This window comes from Nyctibius grandis, chromosome 1, assembly GCF_013368605.1.
Source record: "Nyctibius grandis isolate bNycGra1 chromosome 1, bNycGra1.pri, whole genome shotgun sequence".
NCBI lineage: Eukaryota > Metazoa > Chordata > Aves > Nyctibiiformes > Nyctibiidae > Nyctibius > Nyctibius grandis.
In genome coordinates, this window is record NC_090658.1 from 29097906 (window position 1) to 29113553 (window position 15648).

At 40.2% G+C, this 15648-nt stretch overlaps 1 protein-coding gene across 1 annotated transcript in view; it reads right to left on the bottom strand.

Annotated features, from left to right (window-relative positions):
- Positions 1-15537, bottom strand: part of ABCG5 (ATP binding cassette subfamily G member 5) — a 17634-nt gene extending 2097 nt beyond the window's left edge. The window contains exons 1-11 of the mRNA XM_068425296.1: positions 15416-15537; positions 14643-14764; positions 14062-14195; positions 13755-13853; positions 12640-12772; positions 10203-10342; positions 8933-9062; positions 6032-6245; positions 5573-5778; positions 4537-4675; positions 1309-1494 (exon numbers count right to left, since the gene is read on the bottom strand). Coding sequence (XP_068281397.1) covers positions 1309-1494; positions 4537-4675; positions 5573-5778; positions 6032-6245; positions 8933-9062; positions 10203-10342; positions 12640-12772; positions 13755-13853; positions 14062-14195; positions 14643-14764; positions 15416-15537 — 1625 coding nt within the window. The remainder of the gene's footprint in view (positions 1-1308; positions 1495-4536; positions 4676-5572; positions 5779-6031; positions 6246-8932; positions 9063-10202; positions 10343-12639; positions 12773-13754; positions 13854-14061; positions 14196-14642; positions 14765-15415) is intronic.
- Positions 15538-15648: the final 111 nt, after the last annotated feature.

Sequence of the window (15648 nt, forward strand, 5' to 3'; positions counted from 1 at the left end):
TCAAAGAGATTCACAATATTAATTAGCAAAGTCTCTACTGTAAAATAAGGTTAGAAAACACTAATACTTTTTAAAAGTTATTGTTAAGGCATTAGACTATGGCAGTTGGAATAACTGTCTTGTCACTCTAAACATACATCTTCCTGAAATTAGGCAGGGACCAAATTAATTAGATATGAACTGTGTTTTATTTGATAAGCAAGTATTAGCTGAGATCTACTTTGAAGAGACAAAGCATCATCAGCTTTGTGAAGACTCGTATGCTTTTCTTGAGGACAGCCTGACATTATCTTTTGTTAGGCTTACTTCATTAGATCTCAGGTGAGAATATCATTTTCTCAACATCAAGAAAACTTTTTTTGACTATAATTAATTATTATATGTTTCTTAAAAACCAGTAATTTCATTATTGACAAATACAAGAGGAAAACTGTTCAAAGTTCATGCAGTTACAATGCAAACACATTTATTTGCACAGTAATAGAGCAAGTGGATCAGAATTTTCCTGCATATTTACTAATCTATTGTTTTCATGTAGTTCAGTCTGCACAGATAGATAGAAAAAGTGTCTGAAAAGTTTAATGACTAAACAGGAGAATAACACTAATAAGATAGTTGAGAACAACTTTTTTAAAAAAACCATCATTCCTAGTGTTTAGTACCTGATAAGTTCCAGCATTTACTGAAAGTTGTAAGGGGTTTTTTTTGGTAGAATCCTCTAATGAGGACAGCATTTCATGTGATAAAACTGAAAGAGGGTAGATTTAGATTAGATATTAGGAAGAAATTCTTGACTGTGAGGGTGGTGAGACACTGGAACAGGTTGCCCAGAGAAGTTGTGGATGCCCCTCTCCCTGGCAGTGTTTAAGGCCAGGTTGGATGAGGCTTTGAGCAACCTGGTTTAGAGGAAAGGTGTCCCTGCCTGTGGCAGGGGGGTTGGAACTAGATGATCTTTAAGGTCCCTTCCAACCCAAACCATTCTATGATTCTAATATCAGCATAAGTAAAAGAATTCAGCTGAGCTGATAGACATTAATTGCTCAGTTTTGTCTTCAATTTATTGGCAAAAAGTGTAAAAAAATGTTAGTATCTTTGTTGATACATAAAATTATTAAATGTCTTTTCTGCGTGTTTAGCACAAGGTCTAACATGATTAGGTAGTTCTGCCTCTGAAGGATAACAGCTGCACTTTCTTTCCATTGTTGCCTGTGCATTGTTGTGCTTCAGCAATACGAACTGTTCATGAAACTCTTCTATAGATAGATTATTTTAACATTAACACCATAATGAAATAAAAGTTTTTCCTACCTGACTAGTCCAGTTCCTACTATCACACCTGCTGAATTAAGTAGCACCACTCCACTTTGGACTATATTTGGATTTTGAACCACACCAAGTATAACAAGTGTTAGTAGTTCACCAATTATATGAGACGCTAAGACAACAGCAAAGAAAATTCCAAATCTGGAAGCATCAGGATACAACCCTGCAGTCCTGTACAAAAATGAGCAAAAGAACATTTAAAAAACAGTGTTTGAGTACTAAACTTGGAACTTAGCTTTTATTTTTGTTTTTTTGCAATTACAGCTCATTAAGTGAACAGTTTATGCCTTAACCCTTAGTATGTTGTTTGGAGCCTTAACATAAAGGACATCCACTTAATATCGTGACATAAGTGCAGATATATTAGGTTTTCTCCATCTAGAATAAAGAGGGTTATGTAAAGATGTAATAGTAGCAGAAATCCGTGGTGTTTCAAGATAACCACCGTGGCTTTTACAATCCCGTAAACATCCTCCTTTTAGAGTCTGCACAGTGGGAGTTGAGTTATTTGTGTAAGTCACATATTTAAAGAACGCCTTTATGCAGGTAATTAACAGATGGAATTTTGCACTTCTGATACTGTGCATGCAAATGTAAAAATGGATATACTCAATTAAAGGGAAGGCTAATTGAATTCACCACCCATGTAATTCATCCAAATGCAATTTCCTCCATAGTCCTGCTTGCCTGAATACAACAGGCTGTTCCCAGCTTTTCCTTAGCTCACCTAAGGAAAAAAGCCCCACCACCACCACCTGTACTAAACTTTAAAAAGTTAAGAGAGGCCAGCAATTGCTTGGCAAACCTAATTCAGCCTTATAGCGTATATAACAGATGACAAACCCTTTTATTACATGGTGACATACTACTCTTTTTCCGAAATACCTCATACCAAAATTGCCTCATGCTAGGTACAGACTGCGTGCTTTGCTTAGCTAACAAGCAGCTAGTCAACATTTTATTTTCTTTTTCATTGCTCAGTGCAAGGCAGTATGTCTTTTTTTTTAATCCACCCTGTTCGAACGTGGTCTTAAAATAGAAGCATGAATTTTCTTCCAGGTTTCCTGTAGCATTTTTTGCATGTAATACCAAAATAATCTCTATTATAAATAGATGGCTGAACATTGACTTCAAGCATTAAACATTCAAGGAGCTAGCAGGTATTTAACAACCTTTAATCATAGATTGGTGTAGAAGAAACAGCTCTCCAAAGCCCTAGCATGAAAGTATCACCTTCTCTGAAGTGCTCTAATAGTTTATGCAGAGCTATGTAGATACAGACTAGTAAATCTGGGGTAGGAATAGAAAGAGAAGAAAGCCTAAAAGAAAAGAAAAAAAAAAAACTCAGAAGAGACAATATTGCAGCAATAGAATGGTAGGATAATAAAAACCATTAGAACATTTCCCAGAGGTACCTTTAGCTGGGAAAATCTGCATAAACAGAGTACATTTACTTGATTGCAAAAGTGGCTGTATTTGTTTTCGGCCAGAGCTGCCTTGTATCTGCTCAGGTAAGAGTTTGGGTCTGTCTGACCCAAACTGCCTGACCCTACAAACACAAACTCTGAGAGAAACAGCTTGTAAGAATACACACTAGAGGCTATCAAAGCCTCTCCAAAAGTTAGTCCATGCAAGAAAGTTTAGTCCTGCACAGATACAATCTTCAAAATTTCATAGAGAAACTGCTTGCTGTAAGAGGTCTAAGGGCACTACAAAATCACTCTGACACATCACTGATGGCTTCCAAAGAACCACAAGATAGCAAAGATATGCGGAGGCTGATACCTGTAAATATTATCCATTAACCAGAACAACATTCTTTATTGTTGATTGTGTTTGAAGCTAACAAAGCACAAGGGCAAAGTCTCTGCCCGTATGAATTTCCTGTTCATTAAGGAGTGAGCATTAACAAACAGTGGCTCGTGATCTGCAGGAGCTCCACCAGCCTTCTCTCATTGAGCCTGAAAAGGTGCTTTCCAAACGACTGCCTTTTTGGCAACCAGCTCACTAGCAGGCAGAAATGGAAGGGCTCTGGCAAGCACAGCACATCCTCTAAACCCTTAGTGGGAGGAGGAGTAATTTCTGTTCGGCTGTGAAAAAGGACTTCTTGGGGAGCACTGCCTGAAGCAGGCAGCCCTGACAGCTTGCAGAAATAAAAACCCGGGCAGCTAAGGGGACAAGGAGAAAGATGGCCTTGCTTTAGTGCACTACACACTGATCCTTTCACAATTAGGAAAACAAAAAACCCAGAAAAAGCTTGAAGGACAGAAATTGGTCCTTATTACTTTGCTATTAGCTTATGCCAGCAGCCATGGACTGTATTAAGTTCAGAATAAGCCGGTGGAAGGTGGGAAATCAACAGAACAGAAATAAAGAAGAGCAGACCTATATGATAGATAAGGCAATGAACACATGAAATATTTCATCATCCCATTCTGAGGTACTACTTCACAATGATGCGAGGAAATGAATGTACTGGGGGGGGCGGGGAAGCAAGCTTCATAATCAAACCCTTTCTCCCACTATCAGAAATCCACTTTAGTGCCTTTCTCTGGAGAGTGGAAGAGAAGGGACCACGTCTCATCACTTCCATATGCTGTAGTTAAACCCCAAACATCCCAGGAAATAAAAAGGTTTGTTACTGTCACATACCTACTGTTGTCTCCCTTAATTTTTTTTCCTCTTATTTCCTATCTTTCTAAATGCAATGTAAAATAACACTTCCCAGTTTTGGCATGACACAAGAATGATAAATGTCCCAGGCCCATAAGAATTTCCAAAGTTACCTAGAGAACTGATTTTGCCAGTCTTACTCATTCACTCAGTGTTTTAACATTACTTTTTGTTTCTTTTTTTTTTTTGTGTGTGTGTGTGTATGTGTGTGCATGTGCATGCCAAGTTTGACCCACCAGAAATAAAAAGCCTTCCTGCAAGCACCATGGCAGTGCTCAACAGGTCTTTGGCAAGACTGGCAAGTTCTTAAGTGCCCCTCAAGTCCCTGATCTTATTTAGCACCTCTTATTAGAAACTTGCACCTAGTCTTAGCACTGCCTGAAAGAGAAGGACTAAAATTGTGACACCTTTCCTTAAGCTTCCTCTGTAATCATTCTGAGAAACAAGAGCAAGAAGACACGCCAGGAGGCCTGTTGCTGACATGGGAATTGAAACTGGTAACAAAAAGAAAACAATCCAATAGATGGTACAAGTGCTTACCAGTATATAAAGGTGCTGAAAATTGCCACACTGATGACACTGAAGGGCAGGAAATGTACTATATAAGCTAAAAGCATTTGCCACTTCTTATACAAGCCATCTTTACTTTCTTGGTCACTGATAGCACGTAAAGGTGGGACTGGATTAAATATATAAGAAATAAATTAAATCACCATTGAATAAAGAGACCAAGACTTGTTGCTAGCAAAAATGACCTGAAGCACAGAGACAACTTTGAGAATATATCTGAAACATTCTGTCTAAACCAGTCTGATCACTTTTTCCCCCCACTATAAATGCAAAACATGCTCCCTGCAGATTGCAAAAGTTGGTAAGCTTAATGAGAGAGGCCTAACTAAGCAGCATGCAGTACAGCCTTCTCTTTTTGCAGATACAAATTAAAGACATGAAAAAACTGCTGTTACTGGATAATTTCTTGAGGTGCTCTGATCCCAAGGTGATGACAGCAATGTATGTTCTCTACATGAGCAGAAAAGTGTTTAGGGCTGTAAACAGAAACTACTGTTGGTCTTAGTCTGGCAGCTGTAAGAGAAACACCCTCTAAGAAAAATGTAATCATCACATAATACTCTTAAATCTAATTATCCTTAATTGCTGTCAAAGCTGTTTTGTACTTCTTTCTATGTCTTTGGATTTGATCTTACTTCAGATGTTAACTACAGACCTAGGCTTTGTCCTGCCTTTATAATGCTACACGCAGGCAAGTTAAGGGCTCTTGCACAGTTCAGAACGAAGCCTCCGTACACAGGCCGGCTGCAAAAAGGGAGAGGCAGGGATCAGGGCATCTTCCTTCATTAAGTGCAGTGAATCTAGAGCCCCTCCAATGGGCTAATCTTTTTCTGCGGTGCGAAGCTTCCTGTTCCTTCGCCTTTGAATCTCATGCTTCTGTATCAGCTCTGACATTACCTAATCCTTAAGATCCTTTAAACGACAACCTTCAAAAAAGACTTTTTCCTATTTACAAAATACTGGCAGCAATGCCTGCTGCTGCACATAATACAGGACAGAAACTCACAAAGGGCAACGGCATTGAGCATCCCTGTGTAGGGTGGGGCACTCACGCACTGGTAGACAAGCCCCACACGGTCCTGCACAGCTCCTTTTACCAGGTCGTTCCTTAGTCTCAGAAGGAAAAATGCTACAAACAAGCCAAATAACAGATTCTGGAGGAGACGCATGATGATGCCTATCTTATTTCTGGAGAAGTTTCTTGTTGTCCTCCTGATAAGGAAACAAAACAGTAACAATATATTTAGCTATGACTGACCACATGTCGGTAGAGTATTTATCTTTGAACAAATCTTACACACGCAGTGTCCACAAGAAGATAATATATTAAAAAAGACAGAGGAAAGTACAGTGGTAGACCAAAATATCCAAGAAAGTGCATTTATATATGGGGAGAAAACCCAAAAGATTAGTGGATAAGAAAAAACATTTTTCTAATAAAAAGGGGGGGGGGGGCAAGTCTTACCGTAAAAGAATCCATAATTTGTAAAAGGCACTGGGTGAGTCTCTGTTTTTGAATGGTATTGGTGGCAGATCTTTCATACACTTTGTTCTTTCAATGGCTGCCAGTACTTTGCTAAAGATCTCTGAGTTTTTGTAGGCTGATACAATTACCTGAACCCTACTGTAGGTTTCGAGCTCACGTTCCTTGCTTCGGGTGTCCACAGATGTCAGATCCACTGTAAATTTACAAAGTGTTTACTATATATACACATCATTTTCCCTTCATACCTCTTCTCCCCTTGCAACTAACCTTTCCTTGTCTCTATCCTAAAATCTGCAAAGAAGAAAAGGTCCATTGAAAATATTCAAGGTTTCTTTTACACCTCCCTTCCATTAGAAGCAGCATGAATGAATAATGGTGCAGCCACAATAAATCTCTGTGTTTTATGGCCTCTGTAGGACCCTGAAGTTCGAGTCCTTTATCTGGAAATGCAAGGACTGAGCGGTGTGCTGGTCAGACCTTTGGCATTCTCCTTGCACAGCACAGAGCTGTGCCACCGGTGAACCACTACTGCTACCAAAAGCAAGACAGAGCACCAGCTGAGGATGAACACTGATGAGGATGAAGAGATGACTTTCTGGTCATGTATTTCGCAGGTTTTCAGGTAAATTCTCAGACCTTGCTCCCTGATTCCCCCCTGTCCTCTGTCTGTTCTTCTGTAACCACGGAGCTTTATTTTTCAGTTAGTCTGAGCTCATGCTGCAGAGACACTGCTTTTCTCTACTTGAGCTGTTAGTGCATTGTTGCACTGGGTTTCACCCACCTTCTTCTCATACTTCTGTTTTAATGGGAACTCAGAGGACGTTCAGCAGGCCAGATTCCCCCAGCAGGCTCAGCCCAAGCTGAAGAAGTATTACTTACTGCCGTGGAACTTATGAAAGGTAAATACTTCACAGAGTTGATGTTCGTGTCTAATAAGTCCACCTATACCTATTCCTGGCACCAGCAATTCTTTTATTGGCAGGTGGGAACTTTGCATGTGCTATTTGTACAAGTCATACGGATTCAGCCATAGTGCTAAAATGCATTAGAAATTACCCCGTTCCCTAAAAGCAATGAATAATCTACGGTTTCAAAAACTAGATTGTTGGTCTCAGGAATATCTGTTTTTACAGATTTTTATATTACTCTTCTACATCTGCTAAGATGTCTTTATCAGTTACTTATTCTTAAGGTTTCTGTCATCCCTAGATTTCAGTTTTCCAGTATTACGCTCAACTTCAAAATACAAATTGAACACGAGAAAAGAAGCCCTTGTCCAAGATTCTTAATTTGTCCTCAAAACCTGAATTAAGCTTATGAATACTTCCCTGGTGTTCTGAAAGCTGGAATGCAGCAGAATTGTCCTTAATGGTAAACATATCCAAAATGAACTCATCACTTTTGTAAATATGCACATACAAAATGCAGACATGCTTTTTAAAACTTGGCCAGTGTGACTTGCTGGAAGTCACATACAAAATAAATGGCAAGCAGGTGTGTTTTAAAAAATAATAACGCTGACTAGTCACTAGACCAAATAGCTAAAGCCTACCATGCATTTGTACTTTCTATATAAACACAACATGTGACATTTCAGTGATATAATCCACACTCAATACATAGTATCTATTTTCCTCTGCTGTTGGTGTAAATGATAGCAGAATCCGTCCTTTCGTTCACATCATTAAATCACACATAAAATACAAACTACCAATTTTCCAAAGACTAAATACTCTGATGATTCTTTGCTCGAAACTGTTTTTTTCTTTTTCTTGTCACATCCAAAGGTTGACATTTGAAGAATGCAGTACTCTCTTTATCAAGCTTTTTAAAAAGTGGGTCTAAATCTCAGATCATCTATGCTTTTCAAGACTATTCAAATTCATGAAGGCAAAATTATCCTCCCTGTCACACCAGTATTTTCAGCTTCATCCCATTCCAGCTTCATGTCAACAACCATCCTCTCTTCTCTCTGAGTTTAGGATGCCATCTAGACAATAGAAAAGCACTGCCTCCTCTGAATCTGCCATGATTCTGAATACAGCTTTTTGGATTGGTCAAATTACCTGGTTAACACTCAGCTAGTATGGCCAGAAATCAACCTACATACTAGATTAAAAATGATAGATAGATAGACAGACAGACAGACACACGTATGTATGTACATATGTACACACAAACACATACACATTCTTTAAGCATGTATCTGCATGGATCAGGTACACAGATGCCCTGCAGCAAAGCCAAGCCTCATTTCCAAAATCTCATGCTGACACTTTTTTTCATCCTGAATTGGTAAAACAATACTGTTCAGCTTTTGCCAACAGCTTGCTATTGTTGTCTCCTGAAGCATCCCTATGTTCTGCTCCAGTAGCTCACCCTGGTATTATAAACTCCCCAAACTTTTGGAAACCTAAAACTCAGCATCTCTGGAAACTGATGCCTCAGTCGTCCTGTATTTATTCTACATCCTTCCCTCTAGGCAACAACTGTCTTCAGTTGCTTGGCATCACAGAGTCTGTAAGAGCATGGGACTTTCCACAGTTTGGGGATCAAATTGATTTTCCAATGTCCAGTGGACAGCCATAGGGAGATGCCATCAGGAATCCACAGGTTTCATGAAGCTGAGACTCCTTTTTTATTAGTAGTTTACTCCTTCCTGCTGTGTTTCAGACTACTGCAAACTTTTGCTGTTTTACGGACTCAGTGGAGGTTACATGGCCCCAGCCTCCGCTCTTCTCTGAGCTGAGAATAATTACAAAGTTGGGGAAGAATTCAAACACATTTCTATCTCTGGAAAAACTTTAATTTGGGGAAGAAAATAACTTGTTTGTCTAAAGGAAACCCATATTTTTACCAAAGCAACTTAGACAAACTTACCATAGAAGTCAAAAGGATTTGATTGCTCAGGACAAGAATAACCACAGTTGCTAAAAAATGTAATCATTTCCATAGAGTTCCCACAGAAAACCATTTCTCCAAAGCTCATGATGGCTATTTTGTCAAATAACTGTGGGGAGCAAATTAATATATCAGCAATATATACTGAGAAGCAGCACATTAATTCTTGAGTACAGCTACTGTCTTGGTAATAAAAATGCTTTGACAGGAAAAACAGTTTTGACACATTCAAACTTCCTTAGTATATTTCTGTCAAAGGAAGCTTGTCCTTTCTATCGCTCCTCTCAGTGGTTATGCAAGATGACACATTTGTAAGCTCTTAAAGCTAGTGGTTCTCAAAACTGTCAGCGACAGCAGCATACAGAGGTAATCCACAAACAGAAATGGGAGCTGTGGACTTCTGCCTTCACTTCTAATGCACCTTCACTTACTGACTGACCTCCTTTGGCACTTAATATCCCCAGTCTGTAAAATCCACAAATTGCTGGGAAGATTCTCCTGAAGGGCTTAAGGACTTTAACAGCACTGCTCTTTGGGTGAACGTTTGCCAGGGCAGGGTTCCCATCAGCTATGATCGCCCCATATTCCCACAGCACCAGGACTGCGTTCAGTCCAGAAAACCACCGTCACTCCCCTCTGGTTTCATGGCCACTTACACTCGATTCAGTCAGCCAGGGAAGAGTTGCCTTGCATTCATGTGGTGGATGTGTCAGAAGAGGAAAGTGTGAAATAGTAATGGGAAGGGAGAAATGCTCCCCCCAGCCCTAGCCCTGCAAGGCAGGCCTGCCCCACCACACGACCAAGGTGTACCCACATCACTTGACACAAAGAGGAAAAAAGCAGATTTTTTTTTTTTTTTTTTTTCCATTTCAAATCATGGCTTTATCTGTCTCAAGTTGCAAGTGTTACTGAAATATGAATATGTAAAGATAAATAAAGTTCTAGTTTTTACAGTGCCTGCACACATGAGGGATTTACATGGCTTCTCCCAGTGTTTTTGATTTGGGTAGCTGCATAACACAAAGGTAGGCACACAGTCAGTGTACATACTATTTTCACAGGGCAGTATGTGTCCCAAAGTGCCCTATGACTGGCAAAAGGCCAGAGCTAGTTCAAGACTAGCCTTGGGTGGGGGAATGAAGAGAGCCTTTGAAGGCAACTATACTGGATCTTATACTTTTTTCCTGAGAAGAACCTAGGTACTAAAAAGCCTGGTAAAAAAAGCAAATAGTGAGTAGATATCATTTACCCTGAAGAGTTCTGAGCGAGGCTGATGAATCGTAATAATCACAATCCTGTCTCTGTGTGCAAGCTCTGAAAGCAGTGAGACAATCTGGTTTGCAGTCAGGCAGTCCAGCCCTGTCGTTGGTTCATCAAGTAGCATAATCTCTGTGAAAGGACGAGAAATAGCATTAAAACTCAGGTAAATGAGGAGCAAATGTTATAGCTTCGGCCTTTGAAGCTAATTTGGCAAATAGTACAGAAATTACTTTAACACGTGAAGTTCCACGTGTAAAGCACAGTATGCATAGCTATTGCCATGATGTGACCTCTCACTTTTAGTGAGCTTCAGTGGTTCAGTTTCAATGACTAGGAATAAGGACATAAAAACCTACTGCAGGATCAGAGCATAATAATTTTTTTCTAAATTCAGGTGATATCTGAAAATTACCAAAAGAGATTTTCTGTATACATCTGCTTCTAAGAACAATAATGATAAATTTCAGCATATATACAAATGTAAATATAACTGACAAAATTGTCTAGAAGTTGTAATCTGAATTAAATCTATATATACACAGAGAACTCATTATGAACAAATTATGTTAAAATACAGCATATATAATTCCATAGATGAGAGAGGTAGGTTTTTTTTACTGCATTTTCTTCATAATTTTATGGAAGTTACAGTCAAATCCATTATTTTTACATAGATGAGACATAGCACAGAAGAGGGCAGGTCAACCTTGATCAGGATAAGGGGGGAGGAGAGCTTGTCTATAGGGTTATCTACACAGAATTACTATAGTGTTTACTATAGGGTTCAGTGAACTTAGCAGTAACTACACGCAGTGAAATCTCCAGGAGTCACCAGTAGCACACAGTACCTGTGACATACCTCACTTTGCTATTTAAATGCTCTTTCCTGCCTGGTATGCAGTCCTAGCACATCTGCACTGCTACGAGGACTCCAGACTCCAATAAATGCATGCTATACATTCACTGCATGAGATTCTGGCACCTTTAAGAAACTATCTCAAAACTGACAAAATTTACAGTGCTGTTTCCCATGACTAATCCTTCTAGTTACTCTGCTTTGATTTTCATTCATCAGATTTTTTTTCTTTACAGTAAATCTACAACCACATATATAAGTGTGGCATTCATCAATATCTGGTTTCTTATCAAGGGCAATGCAACATGAGGGCTATTATACTTCTGAGCATTTACGCTGTTTATATCTTTTCCAAATGAGAAATCTCATTTGTCATTTGTCCAGAAACCTTTCTGGCTCTGGAATGTACATGGCAGTCATGCATACATGACTCAATGGCAGCTACTCCACTACAAGGCTCAATGCTTGCATGTATATGGCTCTAATGTGCTCAAAAAACTATAAATTAATGTGCCACAATCAACATTTCATACATGGGAAGGGCGAGCCCAGAAAGACTTAAAATGGATAAATGCAAGTCTAAACCTCCGTTCAGTCCCTAAGATTTTGAAATTGTCTGCTTTCCAAGTGTCCTGGTTTGGACGAGGACAGAACCAATTTTCCTTTCAGTGAATTTTCCTTTCAGTTAAGTTTCTTCTAAGTAACTGCACTTTCTGAAGTCAACGACATGTTTTTCAGTGTCTGCTTCTAGGTTTGATAACGCTCGAAGTTTGTAGTTATTACTAAGGTAATGGTAGGAATGGTATGCAGAAAGACTCTTGCTTATACTTATTCCTATAGAAACCAAGGTCACTGCTAAATTTCTCATGGTCAACAAGTGAAAGGCCGTAAAAGGGTCACACTTGTGGGGAGGAGCGGACAGGACAGGACCCAAAATTGACCAACAAGGTATTCCACCCCATACATGTCATTCTCAGTTTAAAGCTGAGGGATCACAAGGGTCGCACTCTCTTCTTCTACAGTTGGTGTCCGAAGAGGACTCTCTCTGTTGTCCTCCTGCCTTCAATCCCAGTCCATGCCTTCCTGGGTCCAGTTCCCATCTGCCACTGAGTTCAGTCTGGGACTTCCCAGAGCCTGCCCTGCAGCACCAGTGGTGACGTGATCGTCATCAGGGGAGCTCGATCTTGGGTTTGTATATATTTAATTATTTCTATTATTATTATTATACTCTTTTTCATTGTTATTGTTTATTAAAACTGTTTTAACTTTCCAACCCGTAAGTCTCTCTCCCTTTTCTCTTTTCCTTCTTGGGGAAGGAAAGGGTTAATAGAGAGCATCTGCCATCCATTTAATAGCCAGCCCAGCTTTAACCCTTGACACCAAGATCAACTAATAGATTAATGGCAGACCGGAGCTACTGCTCATCCTTTTCTGTCATTACTAGACTAGCTTTTGCTGAATTACAGAATATAAATGCTTTTGTATTTTAAAGTGGTTTATGGAGGTCCATGGTGGAGAGCAAAGTGACACTACTTTGTTTTATTTTGAAAATCCATGCAGTGGTACTTACTGGGATCTTGTAATAGCTGGGCTGCAATTGAAACACGACGCCTCTCACCCCCAGAAATTCCTACAAAAATACGGCTTCCAATTATTTTGTCAGCAATGTGGCTGAGACTCAGCTCAGCCATAACCGCATCTACCTGAAAAGTAATTACAATTTAGAAAGACTAAACACAGTCCAACTCAGCTACTTGTGAGTAAAATGAAAAAATGAAAGAAAAAAAGACATAATTTTAAGCTATGGCTTTGCCAATACGCTGCTTGCATCCATTCTAGTTGGAAGGTATCTGGCCTCATTTCTATTTGATTATTTCTGATATATTATTTCAATTATTATTTTTTTTAAATTTTATTTTCATGTATTCTGAAATGAGTAGAATTTTAGCTTCAGCTGACATTAAGAGATGAAGAGTTCAGAGGTGGGACTAGAAGTTACGGTATGAAGCATAATGTGCTGGTCTGGCTTCCAAAATAAAGGAGCAGAGAGGCACATCAATTCTAGGGAAGTATAAAATACTGAGTGGAAGACAGGTGAAGAGAGAAGACAGAGAGCAAGAGCCTTTGGTCAGGAATATCCAATCTTCACTCTCAACAGAGGCCAAAAAGAATCCTGCAATAGATCTGAAACACACCTATTTTATCAAGAAAGTAGCTTGTAGGGGTCTTATTAGATCAGTGTTTTTCAGAGCTCTTCTGGTGAGTGAGAGATGTCCTGCAGGAGCTACCATAGTGTCAAAGCCACCTCTGCTGTCCATGAGACTTGCCAGCACTCATGTCCCTAAACGCCCCAGAGAACCAAGTTTCCCAGCTGGGGAAGGGGAGTTGACCTCAGTACCAACAGCAGCATCTCCTGCAGCAGTTACTGCTGCAGCTTTGGGTGGGAGAGTTTTGTCCCAGCATAATGGTGATTCCCTGGGGCATCAGCACAAGCCCCTTGCAGAGGCAGGGAGCACCAGAGAGCTTGTGTCCTGCTCCTCAGTGGGAAGATTTCTCCCCATTTGCAGAATGAGGATTACAAAAACTTATAAACATAAAATACAGCCATGGATGGAAAGTGCTGCTGGTGAAAGCATTACATGACATCATGTCTGCCTTTCTGGTAGCAAATGATAAAATACAGACCTTCTTTTTGATTAAGTCATCGGAGCATTTCTGAAGAGTTAGTAAAGCAGTGTAGGTCAGAGACTCTTGTACTGTGAGGAAGCTTAACAAAGTGTCACTCTGGAAAAATAAGGTGAAGAAGAAGAAGCAGTCAGTCCTGGAGTAATTAAGATCTTGCCCCTGCTTGCACAACTTTAATTCATTCATACAATTTATTAACCTCTGTGCCAAATTTACAAATAAGATTACATTTCTTCATTACACTAGCAACTTTACTTTCTTTACATGAGAGGTTGCACAGTGCACAAAAATAAATGTAGAAATCAACCTGTGGCACGTAAGAGAAGCAATCTCTAAACTGTTCCTTCTTCAGCTGGCGTCCATTCACATACACTTCACCAAAGAAGTCTTTATGTCCCAGTCTTCCTGATATTGCATCCAGAAGTGTTGTTTTCCCAGATCCTTTTAAACAAAAGATATCAATCATGTGATGAGATGAATTTTGTGATTTCAAGAGTGGTAGCCTCGCTTGGATGGAGACATATGAAAAAAGTATTTTTATTCTCAATAACATTAAAATAAAAGGTCCTGAAAATGCAGCTAGTTAAGGGGAAGTAAATGGGAAATGTAGAATGTGTGTAAATTAGCATTTAATTCATACAAATTCACACTTCATAGTGAAATATTTGGGTTTAGAAGTAACCTTATCTTTTATTGAAGTTAAAATTGTTAGTTAGATGACAGAAGACTGAACTCTGAAAACTGAGCACCACATTTTTACAAAGCGGGGGTTAAAACCAACTGCAATTTCATGATTTAAAACACAGACCTCAGTCACATTTATACCACTGTGGAAGTCACTGGTATTAACTCCGATCTTATTTCTTTTAAAGTACTGGAACAACTTACCAGAATTTCCTAAAATCCCCATAATCTGGCCACTCTCTATGTGAAATGAAACATCCTTAAGTATTTGCCGGGTCCATTTTTTATGATATAAAGAAATGTTCCACCATGGACCAACACGTTCTCTTGGAAAATAAACATCAAAAAAGATGAAACAGAGATTAAAAAATTTTGCATAAACAAGTGAATGGTGGGATGGGAGCCTGCAAGGATTTTAAAATGTTTGGGGCGGGGGGGGGGGGTGGGGGACATCTTTCTCCCCTTTCCCCTCCCAGGCTTTAACTTTTTAACTTCAGCATTATCTGGAAGATAAAATGGAGTCTGAACAGATTTTTCAGAATGACTGCTAGGAGGCTCTCGGACTTCAATCAAACGGGGAAACTTGAACTGAGGCTTTATTTGTTGACGATGTTTGCCAGCCGTTAATCCACATGACTGTTTTCTTAAGGCGTCATGTTATCCTTCTGGCAGCCGTAAGAAAGGCAGTGGGAAAGGGCACAATCTTTGGAAATCTCCTCTAAAGCATCTCCTTCAGGGACATGTCAAGAAGAACTGGTGAACCCTCCGAGGACAGACCGGCTCTGCCTCCCTCAAACCATGTACTCTACCCCTGTGGCAGGAAGCCCAGCGGCATGAGGCGGGCGGCCTGGCAACATCCCTCCTTCTTTACAGGGCTGAAGCCAAACCCACCAGACTCTGCCCCCCTCCCCTCCGTCCCTGGGGTTGGAGCAGCTCCTGGCAGGCAGGGGTTCACCATGCCACCGTTCCAGCCCTACCTGATGGTGTAGGAGATGCCTTGGACACTGATGCTGTCGGAGGGCTGCGCCGTGGCTTTTGCCGTGCCTCTCTGCCTGCCACTGCCGCTTCTCTCCAGGGCGAGAGACCCTCTGCCTGACATCCTCAGGTGGCAGGGCCTCCCAGGCTCCCTCCCTCACGCTGCTGGCCAGGTGCCCAATGGTGCCACCATGCCTCCCCCGGCACGGGGCAGGGACAGCTCCCTGCTGTCCCC